We start from the raw sequence: 21,724 nt of genomic DNA, 5'->3' as shown, positions 1-21,724 counted from the left end.
TTCTGCAGTGCACAACTGCAAACTTTACAGCTACATCTCAAACATTATTTGCATTACACATAATGAATAAAACTGTTTGGCAAAGCTGCTCTTTGGACTAGCATCCTGGGGACCAAATCATAATTAGAAATATATACATTCACTTGAGGCCTTGTGCCCTCTTCAATTTGGTAAAGATATCAAATGCATACTGACTTGATTCAATTGGGTATTTCAACTGGGTACACCAATGGTCACACCAATATAAAATATGGCATCACACTGCCTCCTAGTGGTCAGGAGATGTATGTGCGCAGCAGATACAAATTTAAAATACACAAGTGCAAAGGTTAGTTTGTTTTTTTCCTTTTTTTACTTAAAATATGCACATATATAACAACGATTTTAACCAATCAAATTAGAGTGTAAAAAATGTTTTAAAACAAAAATCTAACTGTGGCCAATGTGACAGATTTCTTAAAAAGGGGAAATAAAAGAATCTGGACACATTCACACATATACATACAGGCCACAAAAAGAGCGCAAAAAGTATTGAAATTAACAGTATTAACACTTCATATACAAAATCCATCATTAAAGATATCAATTTTTTTGACTCGCTTTAGCTCCACTGTAGACCTTTTCAGATATCATCATTTGCCAATGTTCACTATACAAAAATGTGGATCTACAGTGTAATAATGTCCAGAGACATTTGAAATGATTCCTCATGCCATGTGGCAAACATGTTATTAACATTTCACATATCAAAGAGAAGATGTGTTCAGATGAGATCACTCAAGTTCCTTGAACCGTGCAAACATAGCCTTGCGTACTGCTTGTTTGTAGGTGGCATGGTCCCAAACAACAGGCTCTTTCTTCTTCCTTGGCTAAGGAAAAATAAATAAATAAAATGCAATGAGATGCCTAGATAACAAAACAAAAATAGGAGCATCCCATAATACTAATCAATCAAATGAAATTTAACACCTACCACGACAGGTTCAGCCCCCAAACCAGGCCTCTCGCTAACTTTGGTCATTTCCCTTAACACAGAGGAAGAAAAACCCCTTAAATTTGACTTTGTTTCCGATTTTAGTTATAATCAACACATTTTGGTAATGCCTACCTGGAGCTTCCAGCCCAAGTATTCTGATGCTGTGGCTGTGAGTGATGGTGTTTTCTTCTTTTCTGCTCTGGTGATTTGGGAGCTTCTCTGGCACTCAGCTGTGGAGGATAAAAATCATGTTTTATCCACAGAAAACACAATGCTCTGCAAATATTCCCACTCCACTCATGGCGACTTACTTCTCTTTCCTGGTTCTCCAGTGCCTCCAGTTCCTTCTTTGACCTCTTGATTTTGAGGTGGATCTCCATATTTTGCTGTGGAGACAAGAATGCAAGTGTTAGAGGCTAAATTTGTACAATTAGTGCCCATCACTGGTCATAGATAAGTCAGAGGATAGTACTTTGTGAAGATCAGAAAGTTGTTGGTGGCGGATCAAAGCATCCTTGTTGGGGAACTGTCTTCTACACAAAAGACATGCCATCTTCTTCCAGTCAGTCAGTTTGTCATCCTTGTCTTTAGACTGGCTGCTCTGAGTGGTTTTAACCGTCTCCTCCTCCTTTTCTTCCTCCACCTCTTCGTCGCTTCCAGCTCCATAGTCTGATGCCAGCATACCAAGGGAGCCCATTGGACGCTGAAAAGGAAAGCAGACAGAGGTTAAACTGAGAATAACTGAAACACTTGGAATAAGAACCAAAAAAAGAATTCTTACTTTTGACTTGTCATCTTTCTTAGCAGGAGCAAGGGGCTTCTTAAAAAGATCATCTCCACCTGCGATCTGCAGATGACAGAATGGGAGCAAAAATAGTTTACAACACAGCAGAAAAAAAACAAACAAACAAACCAGTGGTTATTCCTGAACTCCAGAACCAATTAAACTCATTTATGATGCCTTGGGGTCCCTAACCTTCCTCTCAAATACAGCAAAACCAGCATCAGCTGATTTAGACTGCCTCTTATCATCATCCATTCCAGTCTTCAGCACAGGAGACGGAGCACGGACGGTTTCCTTTTGACGATTCTGGATCTTTGCCCAGCGCTCCATATCTTTCATTATCTGCAAATAGCAACAATACATTTCTTATCTATTTTCCCTCTGCACACATTAATCTAACATTATGCACAGCGGTTTTTGTTGCATAAGTGATACCTTGACGGCTGCCAGACTTCTCGGTTTTTCCTCCTTATCCTTCTCTTTATCCTTTTTAGCAGAGTCGTCTTCTTCCTTCTTGTCTGAAGCAGCAGTAGAAGCTGAGACGGACTCCGGAGTGGAGCTGGAGGCTGAAACCGGAGCTGGTACTGGAGCTGTTGAAGCTTGGGGTGGCACTGACGGCTTCTTCATTTCTAGAGGAGCATCTGCTGCTGGGTTTGAAAGAATGGCCTGGTCCTCAGCCGTCATGGTCACAGGCTGGGTATCTGCAGAGTTACTTCCTGGAACTGGGATGTAGGTCTTTGACACAGCATCCCAGTACAAATACTCTTGGGTTTGGGCATTATAGAAATACTACACACACACACACACACACACACACACACACAGACAAAAGGACAAATAGCAACACAATGAAAATGAAAGCCAGTAATTCAAAACACACATTACGCATAACTCCATGAATGTAAGACTGACATATTTCTCATATGCTTATGAAGTATAAACTAGACATCTTACAGATCAGTGGGGAGTGGACTGCTAGCAGTGTCCAAAACAAAACTAAAACAAGGACAACCAGTTTTTAGTCAATGTGCAGCACTACCTGGAACTGATCAACAGCCTGACGGTACAGGTCATGTGACTTAATGTTGCAACCATTGCGCTGTCAGTCAAAATCGTATTGTTTACAAGCATTTTTAACTAGGAATTTTAATTTTTCAGATTTATATGCATTTAAAAAAAAACTGAATTATGCTATTCTAAAGCTTAAACTAAGTTGTGTTTCTCTGGACATAAATTTTGTGATAAATAAATAACATTGCCTGATTTAATCTGTAGCCTTTAAGAAAATCATTCAAAACATCTACATATCATTTACTGATTAGGTCATAAATTTGAATCTTCTGAACAATCAGTGTTTACAGAAATAAGAATATTTATATTGTGTATATAGTATTTATATTGTGTCTTTATACTGTTAGTGTTAATTGCTGCTGCTGTAACAAAGCAATTTCCTTCAAGGGATCAATAAAGTTCTATTCTAGAAACAATAAGCATGTTGAAACTGGGAGGTACTGGGTAGATAAGTTGTAGTTTCACTGCACAAACTGTTATCCATATTCTTTACAACAATCACTAATCTCATTAAAAATTAAAGAGTCAAATTTAAGAGAAACCGAAATGTTTGTGGGAAAAAGCCTCATGTATTTTTGGAAAAATACTGAGTGCAGCAGTATCCTTCCAGTATGCAGCAGTAAAATGAGCATATATTAGAATTTTCTCTCTCTCTCATTGCACATTTACAGACAGCGCAGACTCACCCTGGAGTTTGGATCATAGTAAAGCGTCGTCTCTGGATCGTAATAGAAGCCTGACGTGGCATCATACAAGTAGTTAGAGATGTCTGGAATCTCAGTGCCTGAAGGAAGAATAACAAATCATTATGATACACAAATATACTGGATGTACTGAGATCCTGATCTTTCAAAGTAGGTCCTGAAAAAGTGAACAGAGTCACTGTGTTCAGACTTAAAATACATTTAAACTGGCTTACCATAAATGTACGTCTGTGATCCGTCTGTGGTCGCTGTCATCCCAGCCGACTCTGTGGTCACATGAGCTCCAGCAGCCTGGTATGATGGATCCACAGCTGGAGGTGCAGCGTAGCCGATTCCCTTTGAGACAGTGAAGAAAACCAGTTAAATGGTCACATTTCAGACAACATATTCACATGTTTGCTCTGTGAGTAGGCAACCTACCTGGCTACTGGTGGGGTCTAACGTCAGAGCAGGATTAGACATCACATGACCTGATGACAAAAGTTTTTAACTCAACTACCATATTAATAAACAGGAAGGAGCTGTTTCTCTGTATCTGAGAAACAGTTACCTTGCACTCCAGTGAGAGAACCAGTAGGTGGCTGCAGAGGTTGCAAGAACTGTGGAGGTTGTGGATACTGTTGCTGCTGCTGTTGCTAAAATAGAGAAAAAGAAAAAGAAGAGGTTATCTAAAAGATTGTACTATTCAATGATCCAACTTCTGTAATTAGAGAGCAGCCCCCCAACCTCATAATTAATAATAATAATAATAATACTATCACTTGGTAAACCGTAATGCATGCCAGTACTTGTCCACTAGTAGTGCTGGGATGTTTTGGGATTTTTTTTTGTTTGTTTAATCTGCATCTACAACTGTCTGATGACATTACACACACTCCGGTGTGTTTATTTCTTATCGAATACATAACTATTACATGGGCAACACTGGGACCTGAGCACAGAATTTCATTCCACTGCATGCAAATGTGATGAGAATGACAATAAAGAATCTTTGAATCCTAGAAATTTACCAGAGACATTTAAGCATATGATTTTATGCTTCACATTATAGATGTGTAAAGCTGATGAGCACACCGCCCATTGTCATACATCTTCACTCAGACATCTTGCAGAGATGTTCAAACATGTTCACTTAGTAGATGATGTAAGACTGCTGCTGCTTTTGGATGTTCTCAATAAAGACAAGCCCAAACAACCAACACAGATCAGCATTCTCTGAGCTTCAATTGTAAAGAAGAACAGATGATCCTGCTGTCATTCATTTGTTGGTGGGTATGATTTACAGCCTGCATAACACTCACTCTTACATTAGCAACAGCTGTATATGTAATTATTTGCTGTATTTGTCACTGCTGTATCTGTTATTCTGTGGCTTTATGTGAATATATTTAGTGCAAAATTTATTAGACCGCTGTCATAAAAAAAACAAGAAAACAAACAGTTTAGAAATCTGTCAAAAGCTTGTTTAAAACTTACAATTATATTGTTAAAATATTGTTATTTATTAGGCAAATAACAAAATTAATTGACATTTTTGTACCTAAATTAGAGCCCGCACACTGTTCTTTTCTGAATCAGAAATTAATCAAGCATAACATTCAACCACTAAATCAAAATTTTATATTCAGGAATGCAAGTAAATAATTGTAATTTAGCATCTTAATAAAATTTTTAAAAAATTTTAAAAAGTGCTTTACTATTTTTTCTGCTTTTTTTATAACAGTACATTAAAAAATTCATGGATCACAACAATTTGATTAAAGAGCTTGTGCATACTGGTGGACCATTACATTAACCATTACAGAAACAAAAAAAATGATTTTGGTGATTACCATACTGTTAATGTAGGGCAGCTGTAGCATAAACCTTACATTGGATGGTGATCTAATAAATTTGTTAAGCACTGTACATATGTTTGACAGAGTTACTGCATTTATTACATTTAAATTCTTGCATTTATGTTCTATAAACACCTACTCTAAAAGTAACAAATCCATCTACCCGATGGAAGATTCCTGGTGAATTATCAGTGTCCTGCCAAAAGGGTCTTGGTTGCTAGATCACTTTGTATGATTTAGCAACTGGGGATATCTTTGTAGCATAATATCTGACTTGTCTACATGTACTGTAGTCATATTGGGTTTACTTCTCCTTTATGTAGTTTTTGCTGCCTTTTAGAGACACTTCACATCTTCAGCTAATACAACTGTGCACTTGCCAGCCTATTACCTAAGCTCTGGTTTTATGGTCATACCTGCAGGAGATAAAACATTCCTTTTGCATTTCCTTCATGATCGTCATGATGCTCAACCTACACCACAATCCTGCCCTAACACACCATGTTCCTTTTTATATAATCTAGGCCTACACATCAAATGATCCTTTTCCTCAAACTATGTGATAAATAACACATGGCAGATTTTGCACCAAAATGATACAGACTCCACCACAGAAATGTAATGCAGCAAATTATATTATTTCAATGAGCACTTTAAAAAAAAAAAAGAAGCTGCAAACTGCAGCTGTCTCATATCAAAAAGCAGGTTCTGACCAGCTGTAATCATAATAGTGAAGCGAAGACAGAGAGGGTATGAAAAAATAAGAGTAACCATTCAGTAGTAACAAGAAAAAAAAAAAAAAAAAAAAAAACAGAATCAAACAAGAACCTGCAGAAGATGATTATGGAGTTGAAAGCTAGACAGACAAGGCTGGAGAAAGGGTGTAAAATATAAAAAAGTATCTGAAAGAGGAAGAAGACTGGTATCTGAGCTAGGTCCAGAGGAAAGATGATGAGGTGGCTGCTCCACAACACCTCCGTCTTGACCCCTACTTCCTCCACCCTTTCCTCCTCTTTACACCCCTTTCTCCTCCTTCCCTCTATTACCTTTGTCTATCTTGACCTTCAATCCATCTCCCCTATCTCATTCCACTTCTCTTCACCTGTATTCTCCTTTTTCCATCCGCACATCCCCACCTTTTCCTCTACCTCCCCCACCCCATTACCCATCTACTTTTCCTCTATATCCTTTACCCTCCTACTAGGCCTCCATGTCCCCACTCCATCTCCTCCCCTTTTTATCCCCCTAACTGTTCTTTACTTTCAGGGCAGTATGGTAGCTCAGTAATTAATAGTGCAGCCTCACAGAAAAACCTCCACCTGGCAACCAGGTGTTTCTGTCTGGAGTTCTGCGTTCTCCTTGCGTATGCTTATTCATGGTTAAAATCATTTTAAATCAAATGAATCAAACCCTGAAGTTTATCAGCAGTATTTGTACAAAACTAATATTGTTAAAGATGTTGTTAGAAAGCTTTTCAAACCTGTTAGAACATCAATGAAATGAGCACTGAAGAGGGGGGGGGCACACTGTTGGGACTGCTGCATTTAAAATACAAAGCCCCTCATATGTTTAATGTACAAAAATGCAGTCTTCTATAACTTTTTTTTAATAAAGACCACAACTTACCCCAATTATGCCAGCCTCGGGTGGAAACCCAAGGATAGAAGTGTTTGGTTTCTCAACATCTTTTCTGAAACTGAAGTAAAGAGAAACCAAAAACAGGTAAAAGATTTTTCTAGTGAACACGTCTGATATGAAATCATTGCAACAAAGTTACTTACTTTTGGTTCTTCAGGGGTTTTGCAACCTCAGCATATACCCTGACTCCATCGATATAAAGGGGCCTGGGTTTAGTGAGGAGCTCAACCAGACGTGTCACTTGCTGCAAAAGAAGAAACAATGGCACATGCTTGACACTGAACAAAGAAGCCAACTGCAAGTTCCACAAGAACAGCAAAGTGGGTCTGTTGATATCTGGCAGTACCTCGTGGGAGTCCATGTCAACAAAGCAGAAGCACTTTGATCCAGGTGGTTTGCCTTTAACTAGACGAACATTTCTCTCATCCAAATATGCAAAGGGATCCAAGGCTTTCAGGATAGTCTCAACTGTCGTCGTGGGCTTCACATTTTTTATTATCATGGCTGTGAAAGTCACAATGGACAATTTTTACTAGACTCACGATCTATAATAGCACACACATAAATAAACATGTTCATGGATTGCTTCACAATACAAAGGATAAAGAGCTAAAGTTAGCATACTCTTGCTGTCTTTGAAGACAGAGTCAGATTGGTGTGAAGTGTTATGAGGGGGGATGTGGTTGCTCCAAGACTCTGCCTGTTGGTCTGTATCATGCTGTTCAAGCCGCTGGTCCACCTGCTGCTGCCAGGCCTCTGGAGTGAGGTCAGAGCTACGCTGCCACTGGCTGTGGGACAAGGGCTCAATCGGACCTTTTGGTTTGGACCCACTGAGGTTAGTCTTCAAATCTTCCAAAGGTTCATCTAATCTGGGCAATTGGGGCTCTTGGATTTGAGGTACATTGTGATCTGATTTCTGATTAAAAACAAACAAGAGAAAGACATTTTATTACTTTTAAAACTGTTACTGTACTGCAGAATACATGGTACTTTAAGTAGTATATCGATGTAATAAATTCTCAAAAGGTTGCAAAAAAAGGTTAAATCAGCCAGAGGCCACCAAATGCAATGGGCCATTATAATATAAAAGCCAAATTTTCTGTGATCACTTGCTTTACAGATATTTTCAGGAGTCTTCCTGCTCTGTTACTTACCATTGCTGCTGTTCTCTGTTAACGCAAACCCAACAGCTCTATTTTGTTCAATTCAAGATCGATTTGTTCTGATCATTCAAAAATAACTGCTCTCTGAAGACAAAGATAAAGGAATATTTAAAGAAGTTTCACTCACATGAACACCTCTTTCATACTCCTCTGGCTGGATATACTTCATGGAAGCAGTTCTAGTGCCAACCTTTACGGACCCCTGAAAGAAGAACAGAAAATACCAGTCAGCACTAATCTTCACTATTGACTCATATCTAAAATAATACCAGTGACACCCAACATGCACTGTGGCAGGTTTAGCCCTCCTCTCTTCTATGATGAGGACAAAATGGGCCATCACTAATGAAGGAATGCAAAGCCCACATCCACGACTATGGTCATTAGCCCCCATGAACAACTAGTTGCAAGGGGACCACAAATAAGGGCTGCAACTATTGATTATATTATATTCATTATTACTGGGTCAATAGATAAAGTTATATGGTCCGTTATATCTCAAGTTTCTTAAGCCAAAAAAATTACTTCCTCAAATTATTTTTTTGCCTGACCAAAACCCAAAAGATAGGCACTTCACTAACACACAAGAACAGGACAGCAAATCCTTAACTGAAAACCTGAAACTAGGAAATGTTTGTCTTTTTTTTTGTTAAAAATGACAGAACATTTTTTTCTCCTGTCAATCCACAAGCCTTATTAAGCAGCTGGCACAAAAACTCTGGAAAATGTCACTAGAATCAGGTCAGGATATCGTCCACAGTTGTCCTTTTTCATATGTAGCACCCAGCAGGTGTGTCCACTTTTGATGCATTCTCACTACTAGAAACACTCCAATTGGTTTAGGCCAGGGAGTCGCATAGTCAGAACAGGTAGGAGGCAGGACACATGGAGCCCACTGCTCACTGTGAATTCACCAGATCTGCACTATTTTCACATGCGCGGAATCAGACATGACACAGACTTAGTTACAAGGAGCTGGCTGGCTACAGGCGGCAGATCAGACCGTAGCAAACTCTTTGTTCGCACAAGCACCTCTGGGGTAATGTATTAGGAAAAAAAAAAAAAAGTTCAGACTTTAGAAATCTTAGTCTTGCACTAGAAGTCAGCCATTCACAGTAGAACAGTCAGTGGGAAAAAGATCGCTATAATGTGCCCAAGGAGAACAACATTCTCAGCAGATAAGGTGTACAGACCAATCAATGCCACTGTAAATGCTCCATTTGCAACACCAGACTGCATTTTCATGAAAAGAGATGAGATGCACCCGAGGGAAACCTACAGCCTGTTCAAAATGCAGTTTACAAACTACAAAGGAATCGTTCCCCGTACGTCGTGGAAGTAAAAGATGTTTTCAGCTATATCCAGTGCGTTTTAATTCCAGAGTCTGTTTTCTACAAGATTTAATTACCTATTATAAAAGGTAACACGTAATTAACCAAACCAGAACTGGAAATGTCACATGCTGAACCATCCACCCCCCACCCCTTAAAAAATTAAAGCCATCTTTTTCCTCTCATAACAGTTTCAAATTGGATATTCAAATATCTATTAAAACCCGACCAATCAAGTGACTGCATCATTTAGTTTTTTTTACTAGCCAATCACAAGCTGCAAAAAAAGTGCAAAGCTGCAAAGTGAAACAATCAAGACCCACCACTACACATTTCAGCAAAAATCCAACTTATCTCATCTACCAAGAGATAAGGTGACTGATGTCAGTTTTTTTTTTTTACATGATTAACAAAACAATCCTGTCTCCTTCGCTGAAGGTTCCATTCAGTGAATCGAGATCAAAGCTGATCCAAGCAATCCAAAGGCTGAAATCGACACGCACAAAAATATTACTGAGGAGTTCAAGAGGAAAGCCGCAGGTGACTGAAAATGAACCGTGTAAAATAATACTGCCACAGAATACATACCGCAGAAACACAAGGACAAGACTAAAATCTGCAACAGTTTTTTGTATTGTATTCCCACTTTGAGGAAAACCAAACTTTTAGGTGCTCCAAGAAAATGCATGTAATCAAAGATAATCCATCCAATTAATGTTGTGACATAGCACCAAAAACAGAAATGTCAAACATTGTAATGACCCTGAAGGAACAGCCAGGGGATCAACCAAAAACAAAGAAGCAAAAAAATAAAACATATAGCTTCACTATCGGGAACCATAAAGTAACTTTCTTGGCGATTCATACAACAGCTGAGATAATATAGCCGCGATATAGTCCGGTTATTCCAGTTTGCATCAAAGCTGTAAAGCCACCAACTATAGAGCCAAGCTGCTAGCATAGCTATAAACTCTCAAACGCAATGTAGTTACATACATTATAGATAAGTGGTATTCACTATAAGTTCTCACTCTCTGTGATTTTAGAACTGCAAGGCCAAACACACATGCCTCCAGCAAAAAAAAAGTTAAAATAAATAAATAAAATAAAATAAAATATTCTCAAGTGGTGAAAAGTGACCCCTAAAACAATATCTTTCAACAACTTCCGTCTAGTTAGGTTCCAGGCAGACCTCAATATTATTTACATTTGAACCATCAAGGCTCAGCATGAACTGACTGTCACCTTCTGATACACCTTCAAACTCTGTTCGTCAAACTGGGAAACTGTAATCTTTCACAGGCTGCTGGTACATGAAACGAGCACCAATCAGCCCCTTTGTTTTTCCTTTTATAGAGAATCCTGTGAAAAATTGTGGAGTAAAATGTTAAAATCTGCAGCTGCATCCTTGAAAACAAAACGCCATCACAGGCCGAGAACTACGATGAGTACTCCAAATTTTGTAAGACGCAAAGACACCCAAGTGACGCGAGCAACAATAAGTTTCCTTTGATCGGTGCTACAAAAATGAAATCCTTATATAGAAAACGATGGCTGAGTTTAAGAAAAATTCATTGTGTATAACAATAGTAACTTTAAAGGTTAAGCCTCCTATCTGTTAAATAAAACAATGCGAGAACGATTTTTTGCCCTCAGTATGGTACTTTCTGGTTAAAAGCTTTATAGTGCTACATGCTTTACTGTTGAAATCTAAAGATTTAGGACTAGTGACCTATAAAAGTAAACTATTGTCTGTGCCTACAGTTTCAAATTCATATATTTTCTAGAGCCACTAAATAGGCAATCTGTGGTATTATTATGGCTGTGTGGATAAGTACTAATACAATAATAAAAGAGATTAGTAAAAAAAACAAAAAAACATTAGTATCTAAACATGTCGACATCTGGCATCTCCTTAGCCAAGATAAGTTCACTAAGAATAACAGCAACCCCTTCCATGGTTCTCTTCCTCCCCATTTACTAAATGCCCCCCTCAACCCTAGTAATCCTGATGGAAGAGATGGCCTTCGTAGAGTGACGAGGATGGGCCACCTTGTTGGACTCCATGAAGTGGACTGCATCCTCGAGGTTTAAAAACTCCACATAGGCCGTATCGTAGCTGTAACCTGGGGACAGCATTTGAAATACAGATGGGTTTTTGTTAGTCAATGCCAGTAATGATAGTCACCCAGTGAAACATTACAAGAATGCAATTGTGAATACATCGAGATCAATGCGAGCGAATTTTTACATCTTTACCGACACCCATACCTTTTCAGGAAAACTTTTAGTTTATGCCTTTTTTTCCTAGTCAGTCTTCTGATGACTGATCATTTCAGACTTGTCGTGAAAGGCTTTGATAAGCCAAGCCTTAACAGACCACAGGCAAGTGAACGTTTGTGTAGAGAGCACCACAGAGAAAGAAAAATTTACAATTTGTGTTTATATCTAAATCGAAAAAAGGCACCCATTTCTGAAAGATGGTTTTGATACATTTGACATGATCTTCACAAAAGGAGTTGGCATCATCAAGGAACTGCATGTACAGCCACCCACTGAGGAAACCTTTCACTCTAAAGCAGATGTTTAAATCAGCAGGATGAACAAAGCGCCAGCAAAGCTGTTTCCATTTCAGCTTGGCAGACATCTTTTTTCAATCAAAGTACTTGGATATAGTGTCCCTGAAGGACACATTCAGCAAGTCGCGTGCCACACATCTTTATTCTGACGGACACCAAATATCACTCTCCAAAAGCTGCTAATATTTAATCTTTGGGAAGTCTTAAGTGCTGGCAATGACCCCACATCCTCAAACATGAAAAAGGATGGCAGAAACACCCCCCCCCCTCCCCTCTTTAATGAGCGAGTTACCAGAGACAACCAACAAGAAAAAGCAACCATGAATGTAAAGAAATAAAGAATGCGGAGGTTCGAATGTCGTAAAAGCGAAACTTTGGAGGACAGACTAGCGAGAAACTGTCCCAAACAGTTCCACAAAGAAATGTAATTCTTACCTGGCACAACATTCTTGATTTTCATCCCCTGCATTGGCACACCATCACGAACTGCAAAAGCACCAAGAATCTGTAAAATAACATTTCAAACTGAGTGAGTTATGTCACGTCTATGACAATTAACCACACAGTCTGATAAAAATATTTATTATTATAATATACATTTCCATGAAAACCCAGGCTGCCTCTCTCTTGAATTACCTGCTCCATTGTGGCAGTCTTTGGAATACCAGTTACAGATACAGTATTAGAAACGCTGTCTTCCATTGAGGCACTCCTGTAATCTTGATCCTTTGAGGGGACGGCCATTAAAACATTCAAATATTAATACAATATATTGTTAAACATATACTAGTGAGAAACACTGGAAGAACACATACCTTGGAACCAGAATCATTAAATTTTGAAGGTGAGATCGGGTCAGACTCTTTGAGGAGTTTTTCTGGTGCCTGTAGTTCTTCGTGTTTGTATTCAAAAACCCCTCCAGACCCTGTTCTGTAATCAATGTCCCTATAGTCCTGATCTCTTGCCTGTGTAGTGCTGCTGCCTTGGAAGTCATGCTCGACCCCCAGCTTACCCCTTGCATGTCCTTCATTTGGTGGGATATCCTTCATCCCTTTAAAGCGATCAGCTGGCTCCTGAACCTTGTGTAAAGGCTGATTCTTCTCGAAAGGTGGCCTCTCATCACAATTTGATTTATTGTGAATATGCTTCGGGTCCCTTTCTCCAAGCCAGTGTTTACCCTCATTTTCTCGCCCCAGAGGGCCAGTAAGGGGACTTATTTCTGTGAGTGGATGATCTTGTGGACCTTTGCTGCCAATTGGTGGAAGGCCCATAGCAGGAAAGTGGTCACCGCGAGGAAAGCCAACTTCCTTCCCTGGAAAGTCAACAGATGGCCTATCCCTCTCATTAAATCCTGGTGCATCCCTGATATTCACATCTCTGCCAAAACCTACAGGTACACTAGGTTCAGGTACACCACCCATACCTTTACCCACGCTGAAGAAAGAGTTTTTATCCTTTCGACGGTTCTTCCATTCTTCTGCAAGTGTCATTTCTTCACCACTTCGATAATCCATAAGGGGACTGTTACTTTGTTCAAGATATTCTCTCTTTTTAACACTGTCTACTGCACCCATAAAGTCTGACCTCTGAGGACCGACATCTGGAGGCATATCTGGTCTTCCTCTGTCAAGTGCAGGAACATCATTATTTCCAAATCTTAAAGGGGATCGATCTCTACCTCTAAAATCAGTTGATGGCCCAGGACGATTTCTGAAATCCATATCAGAATCAAAGCCACCCCTTGGATTAAAAGGTGGCCCTCCTCTCCTGTCAGTGTCCATCATTCTCCTTTCACGTGGAGGCAAGTCCATATCATAGCGACCCGTGTCTCCAGTTCCCACTGGTGGTCTGTCCCTGAATCCATCATTTCGCTCCATTAGATCCACAGGGAACCCTCTTCTTCCATCAATATTGGGACTGTTGAACCGTGGTATGTCATAATGGAATGGCTCTCTCTCTCTCATATCCATAAACCTGTTTGGTTCTCGTGGCGGCATACCCCTCCCTCCCATGTCGGCAGGGTTCCTGCCAGGCCCAGGGAAACCTGAAGAATTCATAAGTTTGTCTCTAATGGAATTTTCATAGTGCCTTCGAAGACTGAAATCGGGCTCATCTCCAGATCTGAAGAAATCTCTGTTTGGCTCCCTTCCTCGCATTTCATGTGGGTCCATATCACGCCCCCTCATGGGTGGCCCATCCATCCTCCTCATTTCCATAGGCAGTAGATCAAGAGGTCTTGGGCCCATATGGCCCATGTTCATCCCATCTCTACCTCTATAGTCAGGCATGGGACGATCTCTGCCCCCAAACATTTCTCCACGGTGATCACCACTGGAACATACATTAACATATTAGGCTGAGTCAAGAAACACAGGTGCAAGCTTGATAGAATTAATAAAGCAACATCCAATGATTCAATTTAATTAAATTCTCTAAGGCTTTATTAGCACTGGTTTCATGAAAAAATATTGCAAGAGCATCAGAATTTATCAAAATATTTGGACAGTACATCATGACAGTAATCTGAACATTAACACAGCTTTTATATGCTGATAATACAACAAGTACAGCGTATCATATGCATGTGTGTGTGCATAGGTAATAGGTAAAGTTCTTAAGTTGTGGCATGTTAATTAAGACTATGCCAGTAAGCCCTGTCTTCTACTCCTAAGACTGTTTTGTAAACTTTGTGGGGTAATTAAGAAATTTAAAAATACAAAAATTACAGGATTTACTTTTTCAAGTCTTGTATACATTTTCGTCTTGTATACATTTTTCTTGTATACAATGTCTGACCCCATATTATGACATTCATATCTACTTACGATGCTTATTCTTTCCAATTTTAAAAACAGGACTTATTATATTGCGCTTTATTTTGTTTTACACCAACTGCCGTCGGGCAAGGAGTGCTGTTGTGAGAACAGCCTCAGCATGTCTGAGAACAAGCAGTTAGTCCCAGCACCAAATGACACAGCAGCTGTTGTGTTTGGGAAGCTTTAACATGGAGGATTTCTATAGGTCTGTAAAAAAAAGTTTTTTTTTTGAGTGATAATATTTAGTTGGGGTTTGGGTAACACTCTACATGCATTTGTTCATGGTTTGCTGTCTATATGAAAAAGATTCTGATGCATGTCCCAGTGTATAGTGCTGAGTGGACCCCATTATCCAGTACTATAGTACAACTGATATCTTAAGCCAATTTGACATTGAGAGAACATGTTACTGCAGATGAATAGAGACATTCAAAGTAGGTAACAAAATGCAGTGCATAGCCACAACAAAATTGCAGTCTTACATTGTATGCCAATACTGCAATTTAACCACATTTCCTACTGATTGCAAACAGCATTACAGGCAAACACAGACGTGCAATTAGGCAAAAATAAATACACAGTACATCTTAAAAGTCAGCCTGAGTTTATGCCCAAATGATGCTCGTTTACCGAAAGGGTGGTCCTCCCCGTGGTCCTTGCCCTGGCCCATCCCACATGCTTATGTCAGTATTCTATCTGCAGAGAAAAACCAATGGTTTGCATTAATCCCCACACCATCTGACCTACCCATAGCAGACAGATCCTTAAGAATAAAGCTGATAACTAATAGAACAACTACTAAATAGACTGGTAAAAAAATCTCTGAATCCATAATCACATGAAAGTGACCGTTTATATGTTGGGAAGTGTGCTATTACGGTGATACAAAGATGATTCTCAAAAGATGGCTGCACAGGGTAAACATGCACTGTGGCGTGATTGCTAATGGTGGCCCACAAAAGAGCGGCTCGCTAATTATAGATATCAGTAGGCCTCACAAAACTACGCCACAACATGCACAAACAACAACAGCATCCTAATGATTTAACTACAAAGGAACTCAACCACACGTTCGCGTCATTATGTCAATTACAGTGTTTTAATTTTTAGACCATCGAAGGAAAAGTCTCTCTCGTAAGTGATGAGGGACGCTATCAGAGCTAACCCAACTTAGCTAACGATAAAAGACGCTTTCTTGTTGCCAACTTCCACCTACACAGCATCTTCACATGGGCTTATATTTCGGTATTATCATATATATATATATATATATATATATATATATATATATATATATATTTTGTCTACGCGGCCCACCTCGGTTGCTCCTCAAGCTCAATGTTGATACTGCGAAAATTTGTCACTGATGTTCGCTGGCTTGAACAAACTGACGAAAATGGAGACGTGCGTTCTTCTTCTTCTTCTTCTTCTTCTTCAGTCGCAGCGGCGCAGACACGTCTTCTTCGTCCTGGTTGTATTGTTCTTACTCAGGGCGAATTGCTGCCACCGAGCGGTTATTAAATGCAAAAACTTGGTAAAAAAAAAAAAATAAATAAATAATAATAATAACAATAATAATAATAATAATAATAATAATAATAATGCCATGGTGTTGATTGTCATCAAGAATGAGATTTGCTGGGCCCAGGTTGGGTGCTACTGGCCAACAGGGTGACGGTGGAAACTGTGCTATCTACTGACCAAAGGCAAATGAAAAGGAAGTGGGGGAAGGCGTGTTAGGAGGCCTAAGAGAGGAGGAACGACCGGAGCATGGAGGTGAGAAATTTAGGGATGTCAAGAGTAGGGAGCAGGTGGAAGAGAATTTGGAGAGGTGGGGGTATGCACTGTAGAGAAGAGGGATGAAAGTCTACAGAGGCAAGACACAATAAATGTATGTGAATCAGAAAGAGACAGGGAGGACCATGAAGATGCAAGGAGTAGAGATAATGAAGGTAAATGATTTTAAATACCTTAGGTCAACCATCCAAAGCAACGGACAGTAGACAAGAGAGGTGAAGAAGAGAGCTGAAGCAGGATGGAGTGGGGGAGTGTCAGGGGTAATTTGTGACAGGATAGAAGCAGGTAGTGACACCTGCTATGATGTGGTTTGGAGATGGTGGTGTTGGCAAAAATACAGGAGGCCAAGCTGGAGGTAGCAGAGTTGAAGATACTAAGATTTCCATTGGGAGTGACCAGAATGGACAAGATTAGAAGTAAGTAAGTAAGTAAAAAAAAAAAAAAAAAAAAAAGATTAGAAGTAAGTACATCAGAGGGACAGCTCAGGTTGAGGAACTTTGGAGACAAAATTAGAGAGGCAAGGCTAAGATGCTTTGGAGATGTGCAGAGGAGGGATAGTTGATATACTGGACAAAAGATATTGAATATGGAGCTGCCAGGCAGGAGGAAAAGAGGAAAAAGATTTATGCAGAGGGTTGGTATGACAGAGGAGGATGCTAGGGATACGGTGGAGGCAGATGATCCACTGTGGCGACCCCTAATGGGAGCAGCTGAAAGAAGATGAATGTTTTCTCTCACTGCATCCCAAAAATGTCTCTGTGCCCTTTCTCTTTTCATTCTACCTGGCAGCTCCATATTCAGCATCCTTTGCAGTTATATCCACTATCCCTCCTCTTCACATGTCCAAACCATCTCAGCCTCTCTGGCTTTGTCTCCAAACCACTCAACCTGAGTTGTCCGTCTGACTCATTTCTAATCCTGTCCCTCCTGGACCCCCAAATGAAAATTTTAGCATCTTCAACTCTACCACCTCCAGCTCCACCTCCTGTCTTTTTGTTAATGCCACTTAATAATAAATAAATAATAAATTTCATACTGGGCATCTAAATCTGTTTAGCTTTTAAGAAATCACAGATGATCCAATTTACCACAGTGAAATTTGTTTAATTTGGCCTTGAAATGTAATAAATTATCTGCTGTAAGTTTGCTAAAGGTTAAAGGCAAAGACAAATACTGGCTGGAACATTTTTATCAAAAGGAAAATGTGCATTTTATTGCACATGTTGCAATCTGTTGTTGGTTTTCTGTGTTAACAATAATTACAGTTTTTAATTAATGTATTGTTATAATGAATTCTAATCTGGTCTGATAATACTGCTAATTCTGCCATACATTACATTACACACTACCCATTCATTTTATTCCCCACATCCAATTTGAGATGTCTGCCAGCTGTCATAAGGAAAAAGGCATGGATTCTGATACTAATTCAGAAAAAAAAAATCAAATATCAAACATTGTATCATATAATACAAGTGAGGGGCAACATCAGAAGAATGTCAGCTTGTTTCAGCAACATTAGTATTGCTCATTTTATTCATTCACAAGCATTATAGCAACTTGTTAGCTCAGCTAAATGTTGCTAAATACACACATAATTAAAAAAAATACACATGTACACACATACAGTGCAAATATACATAGTCGTACAGAATATGGACTCTGCTATAAACTCTGAGTTTTACTAGCTACAAGTTACAACACAACAACTAAAACATCACTCCACATAGAATGCTCTACATCTAGTTTTCAGTGTTTTAAATGAAGTGTCAAAGAGGACAGAACACGATTATCAATACAGCGGCTTAAGACTCTAAACGGAAGAGCAAAGAAAACAGCTAAAACATTTCAATGAACTTAGTAAGCGTTTCTAATCAAGTTATTCCTCTGGAAACATATTAGTACAAGACTGCAACAAATATTAAGGCACTTTAACTTAAAACATATGCTTTCTTGTTGCCTTAAAATTCTAAGTTGTCAAAAGTTGCACAGCAGTAGTCATGGTGACAAATTGAATCCACTGTATTTTTACACAGTCTTATAAAAATATTTTAATAGCACTCGTATTGTACAAGTTTGAAATCTTCAACATGGCTGAAAAAAAAAATTCTTTTGGTTTTTAATTGTATTTTCACTTTATCTGCATGTGTAGATGACGGATCACTGTCTATTTAGGAGCAACTTTTAAATAAAACTCTCCGTATTTGTATTTGAAATAAAACCTTAGTATCATTAAATTACCACATCTTTCAACTCATAATTTTAGGCCACAAGATATGAACTCAGGATTTTCAGTTCTGAAGCTAAAGTAGCAACTTGCAGAAACAAAGACAAATATACCTATATACAATGGGCTGATGAATAAAGTTAATTTCACTAAACTACGCTGTAAGATTTTACAGTTCTCAAGGAAAACAAACACAACAGAAGAGCTACTTTGCAACATAACAAGGGAGAGTGGCGAACACTATTGAAAAGACCAATCAGTACATAATGCAAAAGGATGAAACTGAGTTGTTGCGGACTAATTTCTGCAAACTGGGGGAAAGTTAGACAGCACAGATACAATATTATGATGCCAGGTTTATTGGCTTTACTGCACATGTGCTTGTTGCTCCTCTTTATGTATTTGACTGACGCCTAGTTTCCTTTTCTTTATGGCAGCATTTGAGGAACATCACCATTGCACCTTGCCTGTTGCTGCTCTTCCTGTCTGGCTGCACTGAGCAGGGAGAGGGCAGTCTGTGTGTCAGGAGCCTTTTCACTACTACCAGCTTTCACATTGGTGGCAACACTGTCACTGCCACCTGCTGGAGGAGCAGGAGCAACACCCGGAGCGTTGGGGTCAGCAGGAGCCCCTGTGGCCCCAGAATCACCCTGCTCAGACGCTCGAAGTCTCTTCATGAGGGTAGTCACTCTAACAGCTTTCTGTGAGTAACCAAAACAAAATTGAGTTCATATAGTTAGTTCACATGATAACATACAATGGAAAATTACTAGTCTACCTTTTCACTTGTGTTCATCATTGGCAAATATACCTTAAATGGCCACTTTATTAGGTACACATGTTCAACTACTCTATTCATCCATCCAGCCCTATGGCATCCCAGCTGGCATAGAGCAAAAGGCAGGGTACACCCTGGACAGGTCAAAAGTCTGTCACAAGGTGTTCAACTACTCATTAATACAAATATCTGAGCAGCCAATCATATGGCAGGATCTCAGTGCATGATATGTAGGCAATAGTCAGTTAACGGCAGTTCTCTGGGACAAAATGCCTTGTTGATATCAGAGGTCAGAGGAGAATTGTCAGACTGCTTCAAGCTAATAAGAGGACAATGGTAACTCAAGTCATTAAAAACAACAGATGCAGAAGAGCATTTCTGAATGCAGAACATGTTGAAACTTGACACAGATAGGCTACAGCAGGAGAAGACCACTCCTGTCAGCTAAGAACAGGAAACAGTTCTGGGCAGTATTTTCTTGGCATTTTCTGGCCCCTTAGTACCAAGTGGGCATCATTTAAATGCCACAGCCTACCTGAGTATTGTTGCTGACCATGTCCATCCCTTTATGAGCACAGTGTGCCAATCTTCTGATGGGTGCTTCCAGCAGGATAATGCACCATGTCACAAAGCTCAAATAATTTTTTACTGGTTTCTTGAATATGACAATGAGTTCACTGTACTCAGATGGCCTCCAGAGACACAAGATCTCAATCCAATAGAGCACCTTTGGGATGTGGTGGAATGAGAGATTCACATAATGCAGCTGACAAGGAACTGTGCGATGACAATATGGACCAAAATCTGTGAGGAACATTTCCAGCACCTAGTTGCCTTGAAGAATTAAGGCAGTTCTGAAAGCAAAAGGGGTTCAGTCCAGTACTAGCAAGGTGTACCTAATAAAGTGGCAGGTGAATTTAAATCAGTAATCTAAGTAATGGAGTAATTTCATGTATAAAGAAACATGTTTTGGACAATTTAAACAGATACAGCCCTCCAAGTTGGATCCTGGGCCACAATCATGAATACAACATATGGATTTTATATCCATCCATCCATCCATTCACTTCCGCTTATCCTGGTCAGGGTCGCGGGGGGGCTGGAGCCTATCCCAGCTGTCATAGGGCGAGAGGCAGGGTACACCCTGAACAGGTCGCCAGCCTGTCACAGGGCCAACACAGAGAGACGAACAACCTTTCACACTCACATTCACACCTATGGGCAATTTAGATTAGCCAATTAACCTAACCCCAGTAAGTGCATGTCTTTGGAATGTGGGAGGAAACCGGAGTACCCGGAGGAAACCCACGCAAGCACGGGGAGAACATGCAAACTCCACACAGAGAGAGGGAGAGGCCTGGGCCAAGGTGGAATCGAACCCAGGCCTTCCAGATGGTATTCTATCTGTGAGGCAACAGTGCTAACCACTGCCCCACCGTGCTGCCATGGATTTTATATATTTTATAAATAAAAAAACATCAGAGCAGAAAATAATTAATATGTGGAATATACTGCATATGAAGGACTACCTTCCACTTGGCTTTGGCAAAGTTCTTTTCAATTTGTGCACAAACACCATCCTTGATGTTCTTATCTGAGGCAGCATTGCCAGAAATCCTGAGAATAAAAGAACAAAAGAGCTGTTTACTCCAGTACATTATTATATTTAAGGTGTGTATTTAAGTTAATAATTCAGCTGTATCAGTGGTAGTGTTTACATTTGATTTTGTTTCTTTACCATTCATGGGCTATGGCTTCTTGTGCAGTCAGTCGCTGATCTTGATCCACTTCCATTAAAGATGCCACTAAGCTTTTGGCTGTGAAACAAACAAACAAAAATGAAACAAAAAAAAACAAAAACAGAAAAATTATTTACACCTGGGACACATCATCTGTGATCTGCCTAGCGCAGACACACCAACATGCAACCTTGTACATTGTTTCCAAGGAAAGATTTGGAGCTGTTTAAATAAAAAACAGAATTAATGTGGTTTGCAATTTATTTAAAACCTGTTAGTAATT

General features: G+C 39.5%; 2 protein-coding genes across 2 annotated transcripts; both read right to left on the bottom strand.

Moving 5' to 3' along the window:
* Positions 1–329: 329 nt before the first annotated feature.
* rbm6 (RNA binding motif protein 6) lies at positions 330–16,356 on the bottom strand. The gene is made up of 23 exons (XM_030728918.1): positions 16,218–16,356; positions 15,531–15,596; positions 12,900–14,415; positions 12,721–12,810; positions 12,520–12,589; positions 11,558–11,631; positions 8,302–8,376; positions 7,636–7,927; positions 7,358–7,515; positions 7,155–7,255; positions 7,000–7,069; positions 4,086–4,170; positions 3,956–4,005; positions 3,751–3,871; positions 3,518–3,615; positions 2,196–2,549; positions 1,953–2,102; positions 1,758–1,823; positions 1,449–1,679; positions 1,288–1,362; positions 1,109–1,206; positions 974–1,025; positions 330–869 (listed from the first exon to the last, which is right to left on the bottom strand). Exons 2-23 carry the CDS (start codon positions 15,575–15,577, stop codon positions 774–776), a joined length of 3,969 nt encoding a protein of 1,322 aa, XP_030584778.1. The 5' UTR covers positions 15,578–15,596; positions 16,218–16,356; the 3' UTR covers positions 330–773.
* A 1,838-nt stretch (positions 16,357–18,194) lies between these two features.
* LOC115780796 (caM kinase-like vesicle-associated protein) lies at positions 18,195–21,514 on the bottom strand. The gene is made up of 3 exons (XM_030730203.1): positions 21,441–21,514; positions 21,232–21,319; positions 18,195–19,625 (listed from the first exon to the last, which is right to left on the bottom strand). Exons 1-3 carry the CDS (start codon positions 21,494–21,496, stop codon positions 19,353–19,355), a joined length of 417 nt encoding a protein of 138 aa, XP_030586063.1. The 5' UTR covers positions 21,497–21,514; the 3' UTR covers positions 18,195–19,352.
* Positions 21,515–21,724: the final 210 nt, after the last annotated feature.

Source organism: Archocentrus centrarchus, chromosome 5 (assembly GCF_007364275.1).
Source record: "Archocentrus centrarchus isolate MPI-CPG fArcCen1 chromosome 5, fArcCen1, whole genome shotgun sequence".
NCBI lineage: Eukaryota > Metazoa > Chordata > Actinopteri > Cichliformes > Cichlidae > Archocentrus > Archocentrus centrarchus.
The sequence above is the reverse complement of the archived record's forward strand: the minus strand, read 5'-3'. Positions and strand labels throughout refer to the sequence as shown.